The 26,085-nt window shown below is 49.6% G+C and overlaps 1 protein-coding gene across 1 annotated transcript in view; it reads left to right on the top strand.

Moving 5' to 3' along the window:
- Nucleotides 1-13,246: 13,246 nt before the first annotated feature.
- The window catches only part of GAD2 (glutamate decarboxylase 2), a gene marked incomplete at its 5' end in the record, with an annotated part of 538,013 nt that continues 525,174 nt past the window's right edge, over nucleotides 13,247-26,085 (top strand). Inside the window, one exon of the mRNA XM_078662797.1 lies at nucleotides 13,247-13,484. Within this exon, the coding sequence (XP_078518923.1) occupies nucleotides 13,247-13,484 (238 nt within the window). The remainder of the gene's footprint in view (nucleotides 13,485-26,085) is intronic.

Here is a 26,085-nt window from a genome sequence, read left to right as displayed (position 1 = left end):
GACCTTCTTCGGTCCGGTGCCTCAGCGCCCTGAGCACCTTCTTCTGGGTCTGAGTCTTCTGATATCGGAGGAAGGGTTGCTTCTGGAGTTGACCTCAGGCTAGAACTTCTTCTTTGCGGCCAATTTGCTTCTCCACGTGCCCTTCTACTCCTTCTCCTTCTGGTCTGTTCTCGCTCTCTTTCAGACCTGTCAGGGTCAGACTCGTACTCCCAGCTGTCTTCTCCTTCTGTAGCGTCTTCTGTTTCGCTGTTGTACTGACCGTCCTCAGCTTGGTCAGACTCGTTCCCTGCTTCCACTGGCACCTCTACAGCTTGGCTAGCCCCCTCTATGGCTTCTTGGTCCTCAGCTGGACGTCCATCCGAGAGAGGAGCTGTTTCCAGAGGTGCTGGAACCCTTTTCGTATGCGACGCGTGTATCCAGTTGGGCAGGCCTCCCACCTTTACAGCTGTACTTGTGATCAGGATGACCTGGTAGGGCCCACGCCAACGAATATCCAAGCAGCTTCTTCTCACATGTTTCTTCACCAGGACCCAGTCCCCAGGATACAGGTCATGGCAGGGGCCCTGGCACGCTGGAACCTCTGCAGCCTGCACCTGAAGGGACACAGAACGCATGGCGTCAGACAGCCCCTTACAATAGTCCAGGATCATATCATCTGTAATATTTAACAGTGCAGTAGCTGGAATAGATGGCAGTCTCATTGCTCTCCCCATTAACACCTCATGTGGTGACAACCCTGTTCTTCTGTCTGGGGTACTACGAAGGCTCATGAGTACCAATGGCAGGGCATCAGGCCAACTCAGGGTCGTTGAGGAGCAAACTTTCGCTATTCTGGACTTGATCGTGCCATTAATTTGTTCCACAATTCCTGAGGCTTCTGGTCGGTAACTGCAATGGAGCTTTTGGTCTATATTCAGTGCAACACAAATCATCTTCACAAGCTCGCTGTTAAAATGTGTTCCCCTGTCTGATTCCAAATAGGCCGGCACCCCGAACCGAGGGATAAGTTCTCTAAGCAGTAACTTAGCCACTGTGAGGGTGTCGCACCTACGTGTAGGGTATGCCTCAACCCATCTGGAGAACACACAAACAACCACCAGGACATAGCGGAGGCGGTTGCATCTTGGCATTTCAATGAAATCTATCTGCATTCTGTTGAATGGACCTCCAGACCTTCCTATGTGACTTAGTGCAACTGGTGTTCTTTTCCCTACATTCAACTGCTGGCAGGTCACACAACGCTGGCACACTGCTTCTGCTGCTATTCTAAACTTAGGATTGTACCAAGTCTGTCTAAACACTCTCAGCATAGCATCTCTCCCTAAGTGTACTGGACCATGTATGAGTCTAGCCATTGGACTCACCATCTCATTGGGCAACACTGCTCTGCCGTCTGCTGAGACCCAAAAATGAGTCTCACCCATTACACATCCTGCCTTTTCCCATGTTTCCTTTTCTGAATCAGGAGCATTTTCTTGCATGGTTGACAGTTCATCCCAAGTATCAACAGTTTCCAGTATCATGGCTAATTCAGTTCTTACATTTATTCCACCCACATCCACCTCTGTGAAAGAGTAACCTTGTTCTGCGCAATACCGCGCAACTTCATCAGCATATCTATTGCCTTTCGAAACAAAGTCCTCATTTTTGGTATGTGCGATGCACTTTACAACTGCGATACTTGCTGGACATTGCAATGCTTCTAACAACAAGCGCACAAACTCTCCATTGCGAATGGGAGAGCCTGAAGAAGTCATGAACCCTCTTTGAGACCATAACTGCCCGTAATCATGAACTACCCCAAACCCGTATTGGCTGTCGGTGTAGATGGTGACTCGAATTTGATTGCCTGCTAAGCAAGCACGTGTTAGGGCAATAATCTCGGCTACCTGAGCGGAGTGTACTCCTTCCAGGCACCCAGCTTCCACAACTCCTTCAATTGTACAAACAGCATAAGCTGCTCTCAACTGCCCAACTTCGTCTCTTACACATGAGCCATCGACAAAGAAAACTTCATCTGGGTCCGTCAGTGGCTCATCTACGATGTCGGGTCTGGGTTTGGTGCATAGTTCAGTCACATCGAGACAGTCATGGTCTGTATATTCATCATCATCATCAATATCATTTGGAAGTGGCATTAAGGTAGCAGGGTTCAAAACAGAGCATCTCTTGAGGGTCACGTTCTCTGCAGCAAGAATAACTTGCTCATAGCGCGTGAGCCTGCTATTGGTCAGATGCTGTGTTTTGGTCCTGGTCATCAACAGTTCAACAGAATGTGGCACGCACACCTCTAACGGGTGCCCCATGACGATATTTTCACATCTCTCAATGCTGACACCCGTTGCAGCAACGGATTTGAGACATCCGGGCAACGCTGCGGCTACTGGGTCTAAAGTAGCTGAGAAATAAGCAACTGGTCTACGGGCATTCCCATGGATTTGGACCAACACAGACAACGCACAACCTTCTCTCTCACAACAGTAAAGAAAGAATTGTTTATTGTAATCAGGCATTCCCAATGCCGGAGCACGACACAGGTCCTCTCTCAGCTGTAAGAATGCCATCAAACAGTCTTTGTCCCATGGTACCGGATCACTCACCTCTTTGTGCGTCAGTTTTTGCAAGGGCTTTGCTTTCAGTGAAAAGTTCACGATCCACTGTCGGCAATAACCCACCATCCCTAGGAACATCCTGACCTCTCTCTGTGTCTGAGGCGCGTTCATTTTCATGATCGCCTCTATCCTGTCTGGTGACACCTTTCGTTTGCCTTTCTCAATTCTGTGTCCCAAGTACTGTACTTCTGTCAGGCAGTACTGCAATTTTCCCGGGGATACCTTATGCCCATTGGCAGCTAGGTGATTTAACAAAGCAATGGAGTCTTCCCTGCAAGCTTCTTCTGTGTCTGACGCCACAAGGAGGTCGTCTATGTACTGGACCAGAACTGACTTCTGGGGCAGCACTAGACTTTCAAGATTTTTCTTCAGAAGCTGGTTAAAGATCGATGGACTCTCTGTATACCCCTGAGGGATACGACACCATGTTAGGACGCGATTTTCCAGCTTAAATGCGAAAAGAAAATGGCTATCTTCGTCCAAAGGGATCGAAAAGAAAGCCTGACAAAGATCGATCACAGTGAACCACTCAGCTTGGAATGGAATCTGAAACAGTATCACTGATGGATTCGGTACCACTGGACAACATGAAACGACTATGTTATTAATCTTTCGAAGGTCCTGCACTATCCGGAATTTCCCATTTGGTTTCTGCAGACCCATAATCGGGGAGTTACATGGACTACCCACGATTTCTTTCAGTATTCCCTGTTTAATCATGGACTCGATCACGGGTTTTATGCCTGCAATCGTTTCTGGAGTCAATTTATACTGGGGTGTTCTTGGGAACTCAGCATGCGGTTTCACTACAATTTTCACTGGGTCCACCCCTTTGACCAATCCAATTTCTTCCCCAGTGAAATCCCATACTTCTGATGCCACTGTCTCTCTCAAATCCCAGGGAAGCTCGTCTACTGTCAAAGTAGGGTACAGCTCCACACATATTCTTGAGTTTGCAACTTTGAAATCTGCATCATCATCATTAGTCAATACCTCCACTCCCTGGGGTGTACAGTATATAGTACAATTCAATTTGCACAACAGGTCTCTTCCTAGCAGACACACAGGGCTTGAATCGCAAACCACAAATTGGTGCTCATCGCTGTACTTCCCTATTTTCACCTGTACCGGTTCTGTCAATTGGCTGGTTATTCTCCTGTTTGCGACCCCTACCACCTGTATGGTCTCTCCAGACATGGGCAGGTCTGGAACTGCAGCTGATCTGATCGTGGATCTAGTGGCTCCTGTGTCCACCAGAAATGTCGTAGGGCACCCTGCTACTTCTGCTTCCACATAGGGTCCCCTCTGATCTACCTCTAAGGCTGCCCCGAGGGTGCAGTCTTCTCTTTCCACTCTCTGTCCGGTTAATGGGTCCACATAATAGCACTCTTCACCTTCCACAAACAGGGGCATTTGTCTATAGGTCTTACCCATACTCCCTACTCGAGGAGGTTGCGGGAACTGGGCTCGGGGAGGAGCCCCCCCCCCTTTGAGCACCTTTCCTTGGTATGGCGTCGCCCCTCTCATAGGTGCGCTCTGGACCTCTTCCTCCTCTATCTCTTGCTCTCCGATCTCTACATTGTAAGGGCACTCGCGTTTCCAATGCCCCAACTCGTTGCACTGGTGGCACCTAGTCGTTTTCTTCAAGGTAGCTATGTCTACTCTGGGTCTAAAGGTAGTACTCTCCTCATTACCCTTGTTCTGACTGTACTGCTTCTTACCTCCTGTACCTGTCCCTTGCTGCTGTTGTTGCGGTCCCCCCTTTCCTGCTGCCTGCAATTGTACCACCATCAGCTTCTCTTTTAGTTTCTTAGCCTTGGAGTCTACCTCATCACAGCAGTACCTGGCATATCTCAGTATTTCATCTAGGGGTCTACTTTGCCAACAAATCGAGTGTTGCTGAATCATTAAACTAATATCCGGTCTCAGTCCCAGGACGAACTTGGACACGAATTGCCCTATGTCCTTTGGATCCATTACATCCAAGCCGCTATACTGTTTAAACGCCTTCAGCAATCTCTCGTAATATTCATGGACTGTCTCTTTGGGTTCCTGTCTCGTTCTGTCTATTCTGACCCAATCTATGTCTTGCATTGGCACTTTTTCTTTCAGCCAAGTCATCACTCTCTCGAATTTTGCCATCACGATCTCGGACGGCCCATTAGTCCTAGCATCTCTCTCTGGCTCCGTTGTGGGCCACTCAGCGCTAACCTTGCATGCTGTCCACAGATCTCCTGGTACTACAATGTCAAACAGCGTGTTCAGATCTATCCATAGGACTTTTGAGATCTTTACAAACCTCTCGACTTGCTTGTACCACTCCACGGGGCTCTCTCGTAACTTGGGGAAAGATGTGGTAAAAGCAGCTAAATCTCCCCTACTCCAAGGGACATGTACATAGCTCCCATTGGCAACTTCACGCAAAGGGTAAGCTTCTATTCCCTGCTGTCCTGGTGTTATACCAATCATGCTTCTTCTGCCGGTCCCTTTCTTGGACCACCTCTCTTCCCATTTATCTAGTGCCCTCCATGTCCTTATTCCAGTAATCAGTTCCCTTATGTGTGTTTTCAGCCCAATCGTTCTCCTCTCATCTAGATCTCGATCTGAGTAATGTAGCCTGTGGTTACCCTGTAATGCTTTGGTTCTTGACAAGTCCACCATATATTTGCCTGCTAGTTCGACTAACTTCTCATGGACTGCTCTCGCCTTTCGTGTGATGTCCTTTGCCATATACAGTATTTCATCCTGTTCATACATTTCCATTCTTTCTAAAGGCAGGGTACCATCTACCATGTCATCCAGATCTGACCTTAAGCTGGAGACATCAAGTCTCTTGGCTTTTATCTCAGCTCGCAATATGTCTTTTGAAGGGGGCTCACTGGTCTCCCTACCATCCCAACTCCGAGCTCTGCGTTTGGGCTCAGGAGAATTAATGGGTGGCCTCCCTTGCTCCCATCTCTCCAGGTCCCATGCTCGGCCATCCAATCTTGGAAGGTGATGGAACACGGGCCTTTTATCCCTACTCTCTCTCTGCCCACTCTCGTCTTCTTCTCTCCTCTCACCGCACATCTCTCTGTTATTTTCCCTCTGGTCGCTACACTCCCTTTGCCTCGTATCGCTCAGTATCCGATACGATCCTTCCTGGTTCCCCATATTCCCTGGGCTGCGCTCATTTCTGTCATCACAGGGACTATGGTGCGACCTCTCACCACTCCCATTCTGTTCTCTGGTGTCAGGCACACAGTGTGGACACTTAAAGCTGTTCCTGTACTCTTGCGCTCTCTTCTCCCCTTCACTGAGTAATGGGCACGCCACCCCTCCACTCCCGGGGCCCCCGTTTTCCAGGTCTGTTCTACCTCCATTCAGGGCCCAATGGGTGACTCCCCTACTCCCTCTACAGTCCCACTCCGGGCTACTCTCCCCAGCCCCGCAGTGAGTCCGTGCTCTGCTGTCCTGACTTTCCCTTTCTGCTTCTGCAGCATTGATGCACTTTTGAGCCTTCACTGCCTCATCCCACTGCTTCATGTACTCATTTAGTTCTTGAAAGGACTTTCGTCCAGATCCCCTCAGATCCATTGGCCATCTGGGGCCCCCAGGATCTCCCCCTGGGTCCCCTGCTGTGTGCATCGGGGTACTCCACTCTCTGGGTATCGGCATCTGACTTGGGGAATTAGTGGTATCGTTCCTCCTTGCCTGCTCTGCTCTTTCTCTGTCTTTCCGTTTCCGTTCTTCCCCTTTTGCTCTCTCTTGGTCATATATCGATATTATAGGACCTATGGTAACAGGTACCTGTAGTGCATCTGGTAATGGGTAGGATGTGGCGCTTTCCGTTTCCGGCGCTCTTTGTACCACAAACCTACCGACTACCTGTTGCACCTGACTAGGCTGGAACAACTCTTTCTTTGGCTCAGGATCCCACTGTGAACTGGGAAGCGATCTATGCTCTCCTGCATTGCCCCCCTTTTCTCCTTCAGTATTCTCGACCTCTCCCCCTGCTCTATTATACGGGGGTGGCCTGTCTGTCAGTAATCTGTTTATCAGGCTGTCCTCTGTTTCGCTCTCATCATCCTCTTCTAGGGGGCTTTTATTTACTGGCGCCTCTAACACTGGGTACAGTTTATTTATTTCCAAATTATGCACTCTCCATCTTTTAGCATCCGCATCCCACCTGGCATCCTGTACTGCCCTTACCGAGCGTTTCACCCTTTCTTGTCGTCTGTTCATATTCCTTTCATGCGCTGCCCTAAGCCATGCTTCAAGGGCTTCAAACTGGGTTGGTCTAGGCAAGGGTCTCTTTGAGGTCATGACTGATTTCAATCGATGTAACACCTCTAATCTGAACGTCCCGTACTTCGGGAACGTCAGTTCCTCGTTTCCTTCAGTAATCTTACTCCACTCTGATATCCAAAGGATCGTATGCAACCCAACATTTACTGCCATATAACGAGCTGGCGTACCCTCCGGCGGGGCTTCTTCCCCTTCATACGATCCCCGCTTCTCTTTCTTAAACAGCGCTTTCAACCATTTAAAACACTTCATAATTATGCGCACAAAATCCAGCCTCGCTACTCTGTTTACTTCCTGATGACAATCCACCAATCCTGTCGCGGCTTTGCTAGCTTGGCCTATCACAGCGCGGTCTTTCTCCTGTCAGCCAAACACGTCGCGACCCTGTATGACGTGTTCGCTAGCTGGCCTATCACAGCGCGGTCTTTCTCCGGTCAGCCAATCACTGCGCGACACCACCTGACGTCTCTTTTCTCCGCTTCGCAGCAGCACCCCTCCTTTCTCAACTCGTCTCCCGGTTATGCATGCGTCCCATTCATACACTGAAAAAAAATGACTACTTCCGACCAAGCGGTCACTTCTCTCGACTGTACGTCCACAGTCTATCTGTAATTGTCAACACAACTGACGAGATGTCTATCGTCTCTCTGATAGGTTCCTTACACACACAGTAACTTCCGACCAGCGTCCGTTACTCACGCACTCACTCTTACGTTCCCCCTATCTCGGTCTCTCGGGTGATCAATGGTACCTCATGACCCCCTTCACACTAGTTGACAATTACTCTGGGTGTCCGATACACCCGAACCACTTAAGCTCTCCTTGAACTTAAGATTTCCACCGGTTGCGCGCGCTCACAACCTGTTCCACAGTCACTCTACAAACATTCAACTCCGCCAGACATTACAACATAGATACAATACAAAAACACCGCAATCTAACACGCATAACCCTTTATACTCACTCTCGACCGATACTGCTGCTTTTTCTGTCTCACGTCATCCGGATCTTCATCTGCGGGCTGTTCTTCCGATCATCGATTTCTAGGGGCCTTGGGGTAAGCTAACCTGGCCTAGGTCACCGTCCTCAAGAAGGCAACCATCCTCTATAGCTACCAACTGAAAGGGCGAGATTTTGATCGATACCTTATATCTATTGATCCAAACCTCGATCTGGTCGACTGAACCTTTATTGCCTGTCTTGGAAGGAAACAGTACACCTATCTGCAAATTAGTTCACCCAAGAAAGGACTCTGCTCTCAAAGATCACGGACAACTTCTAGGTTTCAAAAGTTTATTGTAAAGATATAATGAGCTGCAAATACAAGCATCTCAGAATGAGATTCACGAGGTACACAGGTCCAATTACATACATGTGCTCTCGAAAAGCCCTCAGACGAGCAACAGAAATCACTAACACAAGTTCTAAAAATAGCAAAGCTATCAGCATAGACGCATATCTCTCCTTCATTTAGGTTGGAGGAAAACAAACACAGGTTAGGCGTCCCTACCCTGTTCTAGATGGTATCCCTACTTAACCAAATCCCAACCTAACAAAGGTGTCAGCAATGAATGACCCCCAAGGGAAGTCACCCACTCTAAGTCTCTTGGTGAAAACCTAAAGTTCTCCAGTCATGACCCCTCACTGCCTACCCATCCGCTCTCTAAAGGGTCCTCAGGTCTCTGCTCTAACTCCACCCAGGGGTGCTGTCCCTAATACAAAACAGTCAACAACATTTGAGACGCCCCTTGCGAAACGCCTCTCACGTGGTGCAACTTCAGGCTTTTTCCATGATGCTTTGTATTGGGCCTCAGACGTTAGAGTTGACCTTGCTTCTCAGTCTCTTCTCCGGCCCGCTGATACCCCTTAAACATTCCAGAACCCTCCTCCATGTCTGGGCCGTCTACTGAACAGACCTCTATTCATTCACTTATAATTGGATCCCCCCTTTCCTGTTGCAGGCAGATATCTGCCGCCAAGAACCCAACTCTCATAGACTTCTAAAAAGGCTTGCAACATTTCTCAGCCCAGACATGTACGTGTAAATCAATGCTAAAACATTTCAGGCCTACAATATTTCACATTATGATTATAGCATTCTATTTCTTCATTTAATTAAAGCATGTTAAAACTCTTATTCTATTATTTAGAAAACATTACTCTAAATCATGGCCCATTAATGCAATGACCAAAAACGTTAAACAATCTGTGTCGTGAAAAGAAACACCTTCCCTTTTAGCTCCAGCTCTGGCCCTGAGGCCTACCACGTTCTGCGTTTTACCACAGACCATCTTATATGTTAACAGCTACACGACATAGATTCAAAATAATCACGTCTAATAAAATCATATAATGTCACACATTTCTGTATTAATTCCACTTCTACTTAAATCTCTATATTAGCTATACATTTAGAATATAATTTCAAATACTATTAGCACTCATGGCATTTCTCTTCATGAATTATGCTCTCTATAGGTAAATGTGATGTACTCATATATTTATATCAGTTTGCGCTCTCTCAATAGCTTTGCACCCTGCTCTCTCTTTCTGTGCCACAGTTGCTCATTTCCTAGTGGTTAGGCGCGCTCTCTCTCCCCCTCCATTTCTTTTCTTTGACCCCCTCCCTTTCCCCCTACCTCAGACTCCCCTGCGCAAACACGGGCTCTCGCGCACAGCCACAGCTCTAGCGCTTCCTTCACATTCCTCTCGCCTCTATTCCCGGAGCGCGCCTCGGCTCATTGATGTGCAGCGGGACCCGCGCTTCCACAGCTCTCCGGGCACAGACCGGCACCAGCACCGGCTCTACTCGTCCTGTCCTCGCCGCCTGACTCTGTGCCAGCGGGCAGCATCCATGGCAGCTCCCGGTCCGGGGTTCTGGCCCTTCGGGTCGGAGGAGGTCCCGAGCGACCCCGAAAACCCCACCACAGGTAGGGCTGGGCGGAGAGAGGGGTGCTTTTAAGGGGACGGGGTGTGGTGGGGTATCTTTCAGATCTCACGATTTTATCATCACCTGGGTAAACAGATAGTCTTAGCCTAAGAGGTTGGAAGGGGCAAATGACCACATTAGTCGATACATCCGCCATGCTCGTCAGTGCTTCAGGGTGCCTTGAAGTCTAGAAGCGCTGGCACTCTGAAGAAACAGGCATGAGGTAAAACGGACAGAGCTGCCCGCAGCACAAGTAATCTGGGGAGAATGTCTGAGAGTAAACACCAGCCCTGCCGCCTTTGAAAAATAGCCAGGTGCTTGTTCGTCATCTGCCAGGTTAGACGCTCAGCTGCAAAGAACCTCATTTATAGAAAATAAATTAAGAATCGTGTTAGTCTAGCGACTACTGCAAGAGTCATATCTGTGGTTTCCTACCTCAAAAAGGTTTCCGGTTAACATGTCAAGCCTTTTGTTACAAAATGTACGTGTGAACAGACGATCTTAGGGACCCACCGCAGCGGCTGGGTGTAAGTGGCACCAGTACTGTGTTCCTAAACCGAATACCCATAGCGCATAACTTGTTTTTTTTCTTTTTAACTATCACAATACCTATTGTTTTCCAGCTAAAGCCTGGTGCCAAGTCGCCCAGAAGTTCACAGGTGGAATCAGCAACAAGCTCTGTGGTAAGTCCCTGAAGCGGAATTTAAAGCAACAGTTACTCACTCTTTTGCAAGACGTATTTTCGTAAGGCAAGACGGCGAATGCGTGGCAGGAATCTACCTAACGTGTGCATGTTTTCGTAACCCAGACCAGTGTTTCTCAGGATTATATATGAACGTCGATACACACGCGCTGCCGCCGCCCTTTGACCTAAGCATTGCTTCGTTGTTTCTCGTCGGCAGCCTTGCTGTATGGAGATGCGGAGAGGCCGATGGGCACCGGGCCTAAGGAGGCCATGTGCTCGGAAGAACCCCGGGCGCCCTGCACCTGCGACCAGAAGCCATGCAGCTGCCAGAAGCCCGACCTCAACTACTCGGCGCTGCACTCAACAGGTAATGACTCCGAGGAATGTGTCTGCTGCTAGAAGCCTCTTCCCACCCGGCCATTAATGTGCCATAGCTTCTCAGAGCCACCCTTGAGCGCACATGTGAAGGGAGCTGGGAGAGCCGTGCTGCACGCACTGACGGTTCAGTAGTGGTGTGCAGCTTTGTGTGTGGCCACCCTGTTGCTTTTATAGTATGTGCAAGCAGTGCCCTGGGGTTATCCCGAGTGCCCTGCGTGCAGGGTATGATCTGGTTTTACATGGTGTTCCTCTGTGCTGCCTGTGCCCTGGTTTTACCCTACTATACACCTGCGTTGCTTCTGTTGAGGTTTCACCGTCATATTTTGTTTGAACAGTATTGCTCTGGTGTTGCAACTTTTTTTTTTGTGCAGCCTGTTCCCGGGATTTCATTTAACCTCATCGTCCTTCTATATTGCTTCTGTCCCGGTTTTGCCCTAATATGTGTTTTCCTCTTCAGCCTCTTCCCTGGCACAACTGTCGGGTCGTATCTGCGAAGTAACTGCCGTGGGTTTAGTGTGACCTTATTTTTATACAGCAAATACCCTTCGTTTACTTTCCAAGTAAATCTGTGTTGGTTGTTGGTGTTATCCTCATACTTTGTCTCTGCATCCTTTGTCTTGGTTTTCATATCATCTTGTATCTGTGCAGCCTATGCCCTAGTTTTACCCTCTTGTTGCATCTGCACCTGCCTTTGTGTGATTGCCATTATCATTTTCCTGTGTCCTGGTTTTACTGTCCCCTTGTATTGGGATTTTTTTTCTTGGTTTCACTATCACCTTGTCTCTGTGCAGGCGGTGCCCCTGTTTTACCCTCTTTTTTGTATCTGCACAGGCCCTGGTGAGCTGTTACCCTCAGATTTCGCCTGTGCTCCCTTTGCGTTGGTTTTTACTATCATCTTTCTCTGTACAGCCTGTGTCCTGATTTTACCCTGTATTGCATATGCAGTGGCCCTGGTGTGGTGTTACCCTCATATTCGCCTGTGCAGTCTGTGTTGTGTTTTTCACTATCATTTTGACTCTGCAAGCCTATGTCCTGATTTCACCCTCCTGTTGCATCTGCACTGGTCTTGGAGGGGTTTTAATCTCGCGTTTGTCTGTGCAGTCCGTGTGTCCTGGTGTTTACTCTGTATTGCATCTGCATTGGTCCTGTTGAGGTTTTACCCTCGTATTTGTCTGACAGTTTGTGTTTTGCTGTTGTCTGGTCTCTATGCAGCATGTGCCTTGATGTTAGCCTGTGCATCTACCGTGCCATTGTCGTGGTGTTACCCTCTTGTTTGTCATTGTTTTTACCACTGCGGTGCCTCCGAGCAGCACTTGCCCTCAGTACTCGACACAGCACTGTGTCCCCGTGGGGTGTATACTATTTTCCTGTTCAACTCTGTTTGCCAATATGAGAGATTATGAAAACAAATAACATATGTAAACGTTGTTTTAAAGCGTTTGGAAAAAACAATCGCAGGATTTTTATTATTGTTTTTGCATTTGAAGAGAATTGTTCTTGAATTTGTTTGTCCTTTCTTTATTCATTTTTGAGTTGTTCGTTACTCTGTTTTATCACAATGTGCGCACCAGAAGCACGCACAGGTATTAATAAATACGGCGGCCTGTCAGCGAAGCCCCCATCGAACGTCGCTATAACAAGGTGGTCTCTGTGCTCCAATGCCCATTTTCCACATCTGTGTGAATTGTGGTTTTCTTCAAACGTGCCCTTGAAACGGAAATGCTACTTTCCTTGAATAAAAACAGGTGGTTTCACCTGTTCACACCGACCTGCAGGACGCCTGGGCACAGCGCCCGGCGAGTGCTAAAGGCTACCAGGACGTCCATACTCTGCCATTTAAATAGTGCTAACGCGTCTGAACCTGCCGGGGGTATTTCTAAGCGCCCGCCCCCTCCCAGAAATAAATATCCAATATATGCTTAAGGAGGGTCACACAGTCACTGTCGACCAATGCTCCTTTAGTTGTTCTAGAACAAAATTATGCAAATATTTCAGGTATATTTGTGACTAAAACCCTAGCTTAAAAAGGTGACAGGCCCCCAGACCACGAACTAACGTTTTTGGTTTAGAACATAAATCAGTTCACCTTAAAACACCTGGGCGATACCAGAACAATATAAAAATAACAGCACCTCATGCCGCATACACTTGTTGGCGAACGATAATTAGAAACAATTAAAATCAGTAAAGGTTAGTCTGTATTGTTGATTTTCTGATGCTGTTATTTAGTGAATGTAAAAAGAGAACGCGGCGTGTCTACATTTCTTTTTATTGTGAAGCCCACATCGTTTTCTCTCAGCTGTTTCTATTCTGCGCACATGTTAATGTTTCTGCTCTCCGTCGTCTGCCCTCTCCTCAGACCTGCTGCCCGCCAGTCACGGCCAGGCGGCGACCCTGGCCTTCCTGCAGGAGGTGGTGGACGCCCTGCTGCAGTACGTGGTGACGTCCTTCGACAGGTCCACCAAGGTGATTGATTTCCACTACCCCAACGAGCTGATGCAGGCCTACAACTGGGAGCTGTCCGAGCAGCCCGAGGCCCTGGACGGCGTGCTGCTCAACTGCAAGACCGCGCTCAAGTACGCCATCAGGACAGGTGCGTTCCGCCGTCACGCGTGCTTGCGCGTGCCGCCCGGGCCCTGCGCGTGAGAATGAGTGTGTGCGCGTAAATACTTTCTGAGCGCAATTGTGTGTTTTCAAGTGTGTTTTTAACCTGCAAGTCGATAAGTTCAAGTTGTGGAATACTGGATTGATTGTGTCTGGAATTTCCCATTTCATGTTTAGTTTATTCACTCCTGCGGGTTATTGTCATTTCTATTAATGCAGATCTGTGCATGTTAGGTATGGCATTGCTGCGTCAAAAAAGACATATTTTAGGGCTGCTCAATGCCGTTCATTAGGTGGGAATTATTATTTGTCTACAAAATAATTGGTTAAAAGTGCAAATGTATTCCTAAACGCTGTGCAGGTTGGTGACAGTGACTTTTATGCCGTTTCAGAGAGTTTAGTATAGTGGGTGCAGGGAGAGATATTTCTTAAACGTAATCTTCCCTGGAACAAAGGCGGAAAAAAGGAAATGGGGGTAATTTGGAGGTAATGATGGCATCTAATTGCAACAGGGCTGGGGCAGATGAGCCCTGACAGGGCCGCCCCGGCCCGGCGGACCGTAAACCCGGTCCCGTGGCCTCGTTCCAGGCGATCATAGGTGGAAATGGGGCGGCACATTAACGGGGGAGCGGGAGGCAGCGAGATTCACAGAGCCAGCCATGCCGGTAATGGAGTCAATTATTTCCAGTGACAGGCGAGGCAATTGCTTCTCTGAAAGAAGAGGACGGGTTCCGTCGCCTGACAGGGAGCGGATTTATCCCAAACACAGAGGCCTGGGAAGCCGAATACAGAGGGGCCGCCAAGAATACCGGTCGTAAATGTGCAGTTATTATATCGCTCACGGCAGCTGCCAGCGCTCCATTTCTAAGCGCTACGTCCATTTTATGAAATAACCGAGGGACACTGAGGTGACGTGACACGCCTGAGGTCACACGGTTCTAGTCAAGTGGAGAAGCCGTTTCCCCTGTCCACAAGTCATCCGTAGAGCCAAACCACCTACTGTTGGTGACATTAAACTTACAATTCCACATGCATCATACGTTTTCTTTTAACTCCCTGTCACAGCAGATGTCATGGTTTTCGAAACAATAACTTTTAAGTGAAAGACTTAGCAATTAAGCCTCATATTTGCGATAAAAAATACTAGCATTGTTTATTTTGTGATTAGTAAATTGGCTATGCTTTTTTAAAGTTGAAGCTGAAAACACGAAATAACCCAACTATACGCCTTTTCAAAGATAAATATCAATACATATATTCTAGAGTAAACAAAAAAGAAATGTATTAGCAGAATATCGAGGATTTAATTTATTCTGCCGTAATATTTACTCTTGTAAATGTGCGTTAGGGCGGAGCACGGAGGCGTGTGCTCTTGGTTACATTTCAGGCACCGGGTCTTCGCTGAATGTGGTTCCCTGGCACAGCCAGTGGGCGCTGCACGGACACGCGGCGGTGAGAACGACCCCTCTGCGAGCCCCCAATGGGAACACGAGCATCTCGAAATCTATGTGACAAGAGCCTCGGGGGCGGGACTGGGTGAAGTGAACCGAGGCCCGGGACCCCGGGGGGCACTGGAGCACCGAGCGGGCAGTTCATCAGAGAACCCACAGAGCTGGCGGAGAGCAAGGGCTTGTATCCTTGTTATTTTTTCTGGTTATTTTTTTATGCTCTATAAATGTATAGCCTTTTATTGTTACCAGTCACGTGTTTCATAAAAATTGCACCACATTATGTGGCAATGAAATTACAGCAAATGTAATAGTTATATTTCTAAATGTATGCTGTTTTTAAAATAGCCCTCTTTCCGGTGTTGGCGTTTAGATCAATACTAAAATCCAAATCTCACAAGGTGTCAATGAACTGTTCCGGAGAGAGGCAGGGCCCAGTCAGCACAGCTCCTGCTCTCAGTGAGTGAATGAGCCGTGCATGAGAGGGGCGGGTTCCAGTCAGCACAGCCACTGCTCTCAGTAATAGAATGAGCTGTGCAGGAGAGGGGCGGGTTCCAGTCAGCACAGCCCCTGCTCTCAGTGAGTGAATACACTGTGCAGGAGAGGGGCGGGTTCCAGTCAGCACAGCCCCTGCTCTCAGTGAGTGAATACACTGTGCAGGAGAGGGGCGGGTTCCAGTCCGCACAACCCCTGCTCTCAGTGAGTGAATACACTGTGCAGGAGAGGGGCGGGTTCCAGTCAGCACAGCCCCTGCTCTCAGTGAGTGAATGAGCTGTGCAGGAGAGGGGCGGGTTCCAGTCAGCATAGCTCCTGCTCTCAGTGAGTGAATACACTGTGCAGGAGAGGGGCGGGTTCCAGTCAGCACAGCCCCTGCTCTCAGTGAGTGAATACACTGTGCAGGAGAGGGGCGGGTTCCAGTCAGCACAGCTCCTGCTCTCAGTAATAGAATGAGCCGAGTGGGAGGGGTGGGTTCCAGTCAGCACAGCTCCTGCTCTCAGTGAGTGAATACACTGTGCAGGAGAGGGGCGGGTTCCAGTCAGCACATCCCCTGCTCTCAGTGAGTGAATGAGCTGTGCAGGAGAGGGGCGGGTTCCAGTCAGCACAGCCCCTGCTCTCAGTGAGTGAATATACTGTGTAGGAGAGGGGCGGGTTCCAGTCAGCACAGCCCCTGCTCTCAGTGAGTGAATACACTCTGCAGGAGAGGGGCGGGTTCCAGTCAGCACAGCCCCTGCTCTCAGTGAGTGAATGAGCTGTGCAGGAGAGGGGCGGGTTCCAGTCAGCACAGCCCCTGCTCTCAGTGAGTGAATATACTGTGCAGGAGAGGGGCGGGTTCCAGTCAGCACAGCCCCTGCTCTCAGTGAGTGAATACACTGTGCAGGAGAGGGGCGGGTTCCAGTCAGCACAGCTCCTGCTCTCAGTGAGTGAATACACTGTGCAGGAGAGGGGCGGGTTCCAGTCAGCACAGCCCCAGCTCTCAGTGAGTGAATGAGCTGTGCAGGAGAGGGGTGGGTTCCAGTCAGCACAGCTCCTGCTCTCAGTGAGTGAATGAATTGAGCGGGAGGGGCAGGTTCCAGTCAGCATAGCTCCTGCTCTCAGTGAGTGAATAAGCCGTGCTGGAGAGGGGCAGGGTCCAGTGATCACAGTTGCTGCTCTCAGTGAGTGAATGTGCCGTGCTGGAGAGGGGCAGGTTCCAGTTAGCACAGCCCCTGCACTCAGTGAGTGAATGGGCCGTGCAGGAGAGGGGCAGGTACCAGTCAACACAGCTCATGCTCTCAGTGAGTGAATGAGCCGTGCAGGAGAGCTACGGGTACCAGTCAGCACAGCTCCTGCTCTCAGTGAGTGAATGAGCCGTGCAGGAGAGGGGCGGGTTCCAGTCAGCACAGCCCCTGCTCTCAGTGAGTGAATACACTGTGCAGGAGAGGGGCGGGTTCCAGTCAGCACAGCCCCTGCTCTCAGTGAGTGAATGAGCTGTGCAGGAGAGGGGCGGGTTCCAGTCAGCACAGCTCCTGCTCTCAGTGAGTGAATGAGCCGTGCAGGAGAGGGGCGGGTTCCAGTCAGCACAGCCCCTGCTCTCAGTGAGTGAATACACTGTGCAGGAGAGGGGCGGGTTCCAGTCAGCACAGCCCCTGCTCTCAGTGAGTGAATGAGCTGTGCAGGAGAGGGGTGGGTTCCAGTCAGCACAGCTCCTGCTCTCAGTGAGTGAATGAATTGAGGGGGAGGGGCAGGTTCCAGTCAGCATAGCTCCTGCTCTCAGTGAGTGAATAAGCCGTGCTGGAGAGGGGCAGGGTCCAGTGAGCACAGTTGCTACTCTCAGTGAGTGAATGAGCCGTGCAGGAGAGGGGCGGGTTCCAGTCAGCACAGCCCCTGCTCTCAGTGAGTGAATGAGCCGTGCAGGAGAGGGGCAGGTACCACTCAGCACAGCTCATGCTCTCAGTGAGTGAATGAGCCGTGCAGGAGAGCTACGGGTACCAGTCAGCACAGCTCCTGCTCTCAGTGAGTGACTGAGCCGTGCAGGAGAGGGGCAGGTACCAGTCAGCACAGCTCCTGCTCTCAGTTAGTGAATGAGCCGTGCAGGAGAGCTGCAGGTACCAGTCAGCACAGCTTCTGCTCTCAGTGAGTGAATGAGCCGTGCAGGGGAGGTGTTAAATCCAAATGTGGGTAGGTCCAGACGCACTCCTGGTTATTCTGTGTATAAATCAGAAGGTTGCACATTGGTGAAACCCCTGAGTATGCAGGAGAGGGGCAGGGTCCAGTCAGCACAGCTCCTCCTTTCAGTGAGTGAATGAGCCGTGCAGGAGAGGGGCAGGGTCCAGCCAGCACAGCCCCTGCTCTCAGTGAGTGAATGAGCCATGCAGGAGAGGGGCAGGGTCCAGTCAGCACAGCTCCTGTCTGCAGTGAGCGAATGAGCCGTGCAGGAGAGCAGCTGGTTCCAGTCAGCAGAGCTCCTTCTCTCAGTGAGTGAATGAGCCGTGCAGGAGAGGGGCAGGGTCCAGTGAGCACAGTTGCTGCTCTCAGTGAGTTTATGAGCCGAGAGGTGAGGGGCGTGTTCCGATCAGCACAGCCCCTGTTCTCAGTGAGTGAATGAGTTGTGCAGAAGAGGGGCAGGTTCCAGTCAGCACAGCTCATGCTCTCAGTGAGTGAATGAACCGAGTGGGAGGGGCAGGTTCCAGTCAGCACAGCCTCTGCTCTGAGTGAGTGAATGAACCGAGCGGGAGGGGCGGGTTCCAGTCAGCAGAACTCCGTCTCTCAGTGAGTGAATGAGCCGTGCTGGAGAAGGGCAGGTTCCAGTCAGCACAGCTCCATCTCTCAGTGAATTAATGAGCCGTGCAGGAGAGGGACAGGTATCAGTCAGCACAGCTCTGTCTCTCAGTGAGTGAATGAGCAGTGCAGGACAGGGCAGGTTCCAGTCAACACAGCTCCGTCTCTCAGTGAGTGAATGAGCAGTGCAGGATAGGGCCGGTTCCAGTCAGCACATCTCCTGCTCTCAGTGAGTGAATGAGCCGTGCAGGATAGGGCAGGTTCCAGTCAGCACAGCTCCTGCTCTCAGTGAGGGAATGAGCAGGATAGGGCAGGTTCCAGTCAGCACAGCTCCTGCTCTCAGTGAGTGAGTGAGCTGTGCAGGATAGGGTGGGTTTCAGTCAGCACAGCTCCTGCTCTCAGTGAGTGAATGCGCTGTGCAGGAGAGGGGTGGGTTCCAGTCAGCACAGCTCGTGCTCTCAGTGAGTGAGTGAGCTGTGCAGCATAGGGCGGGTTTCAGTCAGCACAGCTCCTGCTCTCAGTGAGTGAATGCGCTGTGCAGGAGAGGGGTGGGTTCCAGTCAGCACAGCTCGTGCTCTCAGTGAGTGAGTGAGCTGTGCAGCATAGGGCGGGTTCCAGTCAGCACAGCTCCTGCTCTCAGTGAGTGAGTGAGCTGTGCAGGATAGGGCGGGTTTCAGTCAGCACAGCTCCTGCTCTCAGTGAGTGAATGCGCTGTGCAGGAGAGGGGTGGTATCCAGTCAGCACAGCTCGTGCTCTCAGTGAGTGAGTGAGCTGTGCAGGATAGGGCGGGTTTCAGTCAGCACAGCTCCTGCTCTCAGTGAGTGAATGCGCTGTGCAGGAGAGGGGTGGGTTCCAGTCAGCACAGCCCCTGCTCTCAGTGAGTGAGTGAGCCGTGCAGGAGAGGGACAGGTATCAGTCAGCACAGCTCTGTCTCTCAGTGAGTGAATGAGCAGTGCAGGACAGGGCAGGTTCCAGTCAACACAGCTCCGTCTCTCAGTGAGTGAATGAGCCGTGCAGGATAGGGCAGGTTCCAGTCAGCACAGCTCCTGCTCTCAGTGAGGGAATGAGCAGGATAGGGCGGGTTCCAGTCAGCACAGCTCCTGTTCTCAGTGAGTGAGTGAGCTGTGCAGGATAGGGCGGGTTTCAGTCAGCACAGCTCCTGCTCTCAGTGAGTGAATGAGCCGAGCGGGAGGGGCAGGTTCCAGTCAGCACAGCTCCTGCTCTTAGTGAGTGAATGAGCCGAGCGGGAGAGGGGTGGGCCTGGTTCCAGTCAGCACAGCTCCTGCTCTCAGTGAGTGAGCTGTGCAGGATAGGGCGGGTTTCAGTCAGCACAGCTCCTGCTCTCAGCACAGCTCTTCCCTCCCGCGAGTGAATGGCTGTACTGCCTTCACTAATCCTGATTTATAGGCGCTGAGTGTTTCGGGTCCGTGCCCAGCGCTGCCCCCAGAGCAGGCCGTCATTGCACATTCAGGAGGTGCGGCGAGCAGTCAGATCTCATTTAGATTTGCAGCCGCCCTCTTCTCCGTCGCTATCTGCGCCCCCAGGCGCTGCTGTAATCCTCCCACGTGACTCGCTGCCACTCGAGCTCCGATATCAGACAGAAAACACCTTGCGGCGGCCGCGTGGCCGGGCTCTGGGACTCGGGTGCATGATTGGTGTTTACTGTTCAGCAGGGCCCTGGACCGGGGGCCTGGTGCCACTGCACCAGCTGCACACTTGCCTGCCACAATGCTGGATCCAGTTCTGTGGTGGGAATATAATCTAATGGAATTAGCTTTTTTATTATGGTTCGTGGTGTCAGTTACTTCAGTTGACTTTTGCGTTGAACCGGTAGATTATCCCTTCTGTTTTTCTAAAACAAATTCCCCCCAAAATCGGATCCACATATAACTGCCTGTTTCGGTCCCCACGCGCCTAGTTAATCGTCACTGCGGCATGACGTCATAAGTAGACAAAAGTTCGGTTATAAGGGGGCCTGATCAATCGTAGAAATGGGTGCCAAATACAAGCAGCGAAAGCAGCAGCCTCGAGCCTGTCTATTCATACGTGGCAGAAACGTGAGTCGTGGTTTGTCTTTGACTCACTTACATTTTTGTCGGTGGTGGCAAAATCTGCCACGGACCAGGTGACGACAACGTTAACAAACTTAGGGCAACCGTTACAGAGTGTTCCTGTCGCGGTAATCGATTGAATAAATCTAACTGGTGAGAGGCACTTCAGTTAAACCCTCGTTGAATCCTTGTGACGAAGCCAGCAGCACACCGACTCAAGCAAGGGGCGGCCCTTCCTAGCGAGCTCTTGACACCGCACAGCGTGCCTTGGCCGGTTTCATAGGGCCTGGCTGCGCCAGAGCACACGGGTCTCTGGTGCTCAGAGCATGCGCCGTGTGTGGTTCTCACAGGACGCTCTGTGCCTGCCACTCTCACGCCGTCTGACATCTCTCTTGCCACGAGGGGGAAGAGTGCACAGTCGATGTGGTATTCAGGCGACGGTCTCTGACTCCCCACCCTGTCGAGGTTCAACACCGTCTAGCTCTAGCTGAACTGCACGCCCTGGACGCTGTATGTCTGCCACTGGCCACACTGCTGCGTTCAAACCGTCTCACTGCACTCTTGCTATAAGATGACAGAGGGCGCTAGATATGTGGTCTTCAGAGGACCATCTTTGTCTGACTCCCCCACAATGTCGGGGTCTACAACGTCTAACAGAACTGCACACCGTGCGTACTGTTCAGAGGACGGTGAATGTCTGCCGAGTGACACACCGCCGGTTTTACACGATCCAGAGTATACTAAAAAGATTTTGGACACAGGCGTATACGAGTCGGTATTGACCCTGCTCCAATCCGAGCAGTGCAACTTACACTGCCAGGCCAGGACAACACAGCTAACTCGGGACAGGATTGTTGGGTTCAAATTGAGATGGGATGGTGTGCACAACAGGACGTGGCCTTTGATTACCAGTGGCTGGGATTAATTCAAGCATTCCCCCCATCACTTTTTTTATACTTTAAGGTTTTACACTGTCTAACGTCACTCTTACCATAAGAGTACATTGGAGTGCTCCCAGTGAGTGTTCTTCAGAGCACTCTATCTGTCTGGCATCCTACACTCTGTCTGTCTGGCTGCACTCTTAATAAAATGTGGCAGGAGGACACACCATGTGTGGTGCTCACTGCATTCTATCTGACATCTCACATTCTGTCAGTCTGGCTGAACTCTTACCATATTATGGCAGGAGGGCACACCGTGAGTAGCGTTCAGAGCGCTCTATCTGACATCCCACACTCTGTCAGTCTGGCTGCACCTTTATCTTAAGAGGAAAGGAGTGCTCACCGTGAGTGGTGTTCACAGCACACTATCTGTCTAGTATCCCACACTCTGTCAATCTGGCTGCACACTTACCATAATGTGGCACAAGGGCACACCGTGTGTGGTGTTCACTGCACTCTATGTGACATCCCACACTTTGACAGTCTGGCTTCACTCCTACCGTAGAGGAAAGGAGTGCTCACCGTGAGTGAAGTTCAGAGAACTCTGTCTATGTGGCATTCCACAATCTGCCGGTCTCGTTGCACTCTTACCATAAGAGGAAAGGAGTGCTCACTGTTAGTGGTGTTCAAGGCACTCTGTCTGTCAGGCATCTAACACGTTGTCAGTCTGGCTGCACTCTTATCATAATGTGGTGAGAGGGCACACCGTGTGTGGTGTTCAGAGCACTCTATCTGCGTGGCATCCCTCACTCTGGGTGCAATCTCTCCAAAATTGTGGCAGGAGGGTACACCTTGTGCGGTGTTCAGAGCACTCTGTCTGTCAGGCATCTAACACGTTGTCAGTCTGGCTGCACTCTTATCATAATGTGGCAGGAGGGCACACCATTTGAGATATTCGCAGCACTCTATCTGACATTCCAATCTCTTGGCATTGAATTGTATGGGAAACTTTTAAAGCGCGGCTGCCACCCAACAGGTATCCTGGCGCTGGTCTGGCTGCACTCTTACCATAATATGGCACAAGGGCACACCCTGTGTGGTGTTCACAGCACTCTATTTGACATCCCACACTCTGTCGGTCTGGCTGCATCCTTACCATATGGTGACAGGATGGGCTCACCCTGAGTGGTATTCAGAGCACTCTATCTGACATCCTATACCCTGTTGGTCCGGCTGCACTCTTATTTTATTTTTATTTTTGTGTTTTAAAGAGCGCAAACTTGACCTATTAGGGTATCAGAGCGCTTTGCAGGATTAACAAGTTGTATACAAGAGACTTAGAAGGGGCGGGGTGGAAACATTTTGGATAAAAACATATAAATACATTTTATGAGAACAAGAGGTCCCAGATCCCCGGGTGGGATGCACGGAGGTGCCGGGTAGATAGCATCCAGATAATCCAAGGTGTGGCAGTAATCAGAAGAAGAACAAAGTCACTGAGATGATTGCGAAGCAAGATTTAGGAGAGGAATTTGCCCTTTAGGAAGGTTTTGGCCTCCTTTTTAAAGTGTGCCAGAGATGGAATTCTTCTAATGGCGGGCAGGAGTGAGTTCCATGTTCTTGGTGCGACCCCAGAGAAGGCCTGTTTGTAAGTTGTTGTTTTTCGCAAGCGTGCTGGTTGGAGCAAGAGGTCTCTGGCGGACTGGGAGTTTCTGACTCCTCTGGATGGCACGAGTTTCTGGGCAAGAAATGCTGGAGGATTTGAGTATAGAGCCTTGTGAGTGATACATGCCAGTTTAAGTTGGATTCTGGCCTCAAAGGGAATCCAGTTCAGAGCTTTCAGGTGTGGTTAAATGTGGTCAAATTTCCTTGAGCCTGTTAGTAGTCTGGCGGCCGCGTTAAGGCAGATTTTTAATGGGGCCTGGGAGATCTTGGGTAGAGCCGAGAGGGTAGAGCATCCATATGCCAGTCTGGAGATGACTAGTGCCTAGACTGCTATTTTTAGGTCGGGAGTGTCAAGGAAAGGTTTCAGTTTTCTTAGGTAGCTCAGGTGAAATCTGACTGATTTGGCCATCAAGTTGACGTGGTCACGCATGTTCAAGCTGTAGTCTAGGGTTATTCCGAAGGATTTGGCGGAGTCCAGTGTGGTCAGTGGGCAGTTTAAAGCTGTGATTGCCTTAATCCATTCCTGAATGTCAGGGTTGGTTTTGGGTGGGAAGATTAGGAGAAATTCCGTTTTTCTGCGTTGAATTTGAGCTGGTTAGAGGTGAGCCATTGGACAGTCAATTTCGAGGTCTCATTCAGGGAAAGAATCTCCTCAGGAGAAGAGATTATGACGTAGATCTGGGTGACATCGGCATACTAGTGGGAGGAGATATTAGCAGTGCGTAATATTTCAGCTAGAGGTTTGAGGTAGAGATTGAAGAGGGTAGGAGACAGGGTTGATCCTTGGGGGATTTCAACCGTGATCAGAGAGTGGAGTTAGGTCCTTGGGAAATGGGGAAGGCTGGACCTTATAATACTTTGACACAAAAAATTGCCGCCCCACTTATTCCATTAGCCCTTGGTTATAGGCAACACATCAACTTTGATTAGATATGTTAGGTATTTTATTTACCTTTGTTTTCAATTCTTTTTTTGAAAAAATCATAACATCTCATGACAGAGAAGGAACACTGCACGTGTAACATATAAATACATCAACTGTAATACAACATCAACCAAATGAAAAAAATCACGAAGTGAGACATACAAAACAACTGTACCAATTTCGAACTGTTCAAAAAAGGCAGGTTAACTTTACAAGCCTCAATGACTAACAATGGACAAATTCTTAAGAACAGTATTAGACAGAATCACATTAGCAGGAGATATCACAGTGCACAAATGACATGAGTATAAAGCTTTCAATGATCATGAATTGCATCTCCTTTCATGCCGACGCGTTTCGAACTCCAAACAGTAGTTATGGGTTCTCTTCAGGGCTTTGTCATTTTCTGTCTGTACATATGTAAAAGAAAGGTAACAGTGTGTAAGTGTAATTGACTATGGCCTCCTTGTTTTATACTGCTAGTAGTGTACCACATATAAATCCCATAGTACCTTGGTTGTAGCTGTGGTTATCCTATGGGAGTTTGTGCATCTTTGGAACTGCCGTCTACAAGGTAATTAAAATCAAATTGTCATTTCCAAGTAGCGTTCAACGCTCGCTCAGCGGTAACCTCCTACCAAAACACTGCAAGACGTACCTTTCACTATTTTTTGGTCCGTGTATGGGCCGTCCCTATGGTGCGGTGAAGTTTTTCAGACCTAGGGGGAAGGCGGAGGTCGGGTTACTATCATTGTGCTTCTATCGTAATCTGTCTGGGTATGAAAGATTGTAGAAACAATCCTACCTTATTCGCGTTCACCGCGAGCTTAAGGAGCCACCGGCTCCGTTGTCAGCCGTTTGCACTCGAGTTCTGTTTTGTTTGGACGAATCCCGTGTTAAGTCCCGTGTTGTTCTCTCGAGTCGCGCACTGTTAACAAAATAGGGAATTAGGTTCGTATCCCTGTGGCGGGAAGCATATGTGTCTACAACCCTCTGTCCCGCTCACCTTGTTTGCCGCGACTTGCTCTCACACTAACTCCGTTCGCTATGGAAGGCGGCAGCCTGGTTGCCTAGTGACTAAATGCAAACCCAGGACAGTTAGTGTTCTGGGATATGTAGTTCCATGGGAGTGCGCCAAATCACCGCAGATTACGAAGGCATTATTCTGACATCCCCGGTTTTCTACCCTTCAGTCACGGGGGTCACAACACCCCCCCGTGGAGCCCCACGCAATTATGGCATTATAGCCTAGACACTTCAGAGAGAGAGTTTAATCCATTTTGTGTGCTATTAAATTTTAGAATGAGGTATGCCTCTTTCCTAAGAAGTGTTTCTTCAATATCAATTGGACCTTTATTGCCACTTGGCGTTATTGTCCAGAGTACAGTCCATTTAAAGTCCATTTTGCTGTGGTTTAAATCCAGGAAATGTTGGACCATGGGAGCGCTTACAACTTTTCTCTTGATTCTTGATCTGTGTTGGGTGACCCGGCTGTTGACCTGTTGAGTGGTTTTGCCTATATAGATCTTATGGCAATCGCAAATGATCGCGTATACCACATTTCGTGTTTTACAATTAGAGAAACTGGCATGTTTACATTTGACTCCCCTATGGTCAAACTCGGACCCTTCAATTGTGGAGTCACATGATATGCAATTTCCACACTTGTGGTGTCCCTATGCGCCGGAGATGGCCATACTCTACATGGCGGAATATGAGAATAGATTTGTGTACTCCAACAACCCCTTCAGCAAACACATTAAAAAATTGGTTGAGGTACATCGATGACGTGTGGCTCCTGTGGCAGGGGAGCCGCACAGAGTTGGTGGACTTCCACCTTTGGATTAATGGGAGACATCGCGACATTAAGTTTTCACTGGAGTCCAACAATGAGAAAATGACATTTTTAGACCTAGAGATAAGTTGCAAGGATGGGCTTTTGAAGTCTTCTCTTTTTCGAAAGAAGACGGACAAAAATACTATCCTCCACCACCGGAGTGCACATCCGAGAAGCTTGAGAGACAATCTGCCCTACGGGCAGCTGCTTCGGATACGGAGAAACTGCTCGGAGGTGACAGATTATAAAAAACATGCAACTCGTTTCTGCAATGAGATGAAGAATCGGGGTTACCCTAAGAGACTACTAAATAACTCTAAGAAAAGGGCACAGTATACTCCCCGGGAGTGCTTACTTGAGAGAACGGCTAAGAAAGACACGGATCGACTGGTCTGTGTGACTACGTTCGGACCAGACACACATAAAGTAAGACAAATAGTCTTGAAGAACTGGCATCTACTTGATGGACTTGAATGCCCCTTCCCGCGACCGCTGTTCGCATATAAGAAGAACAAAAGTATTGGC

This window comes from Lissotriton helveticus, chromosome 10, assembly GCF_964261635.1.
Source record: "Lissotriton helveticus chromosome 10, aLisHel1.1, whole genome shotgun sequence".
Classification (NCBI taxonomy): domain Eukaryota; kingdom Metazoa; phylum Chordata; class Amphibia; order Caudata; family Salamandridae; genus Lissotriton; species Lissotriton helveticus.
Note: the sequence above shows the minus strand (reverse complement) of the source record. Positions and strands in the feature narration are given on the sequence as shown.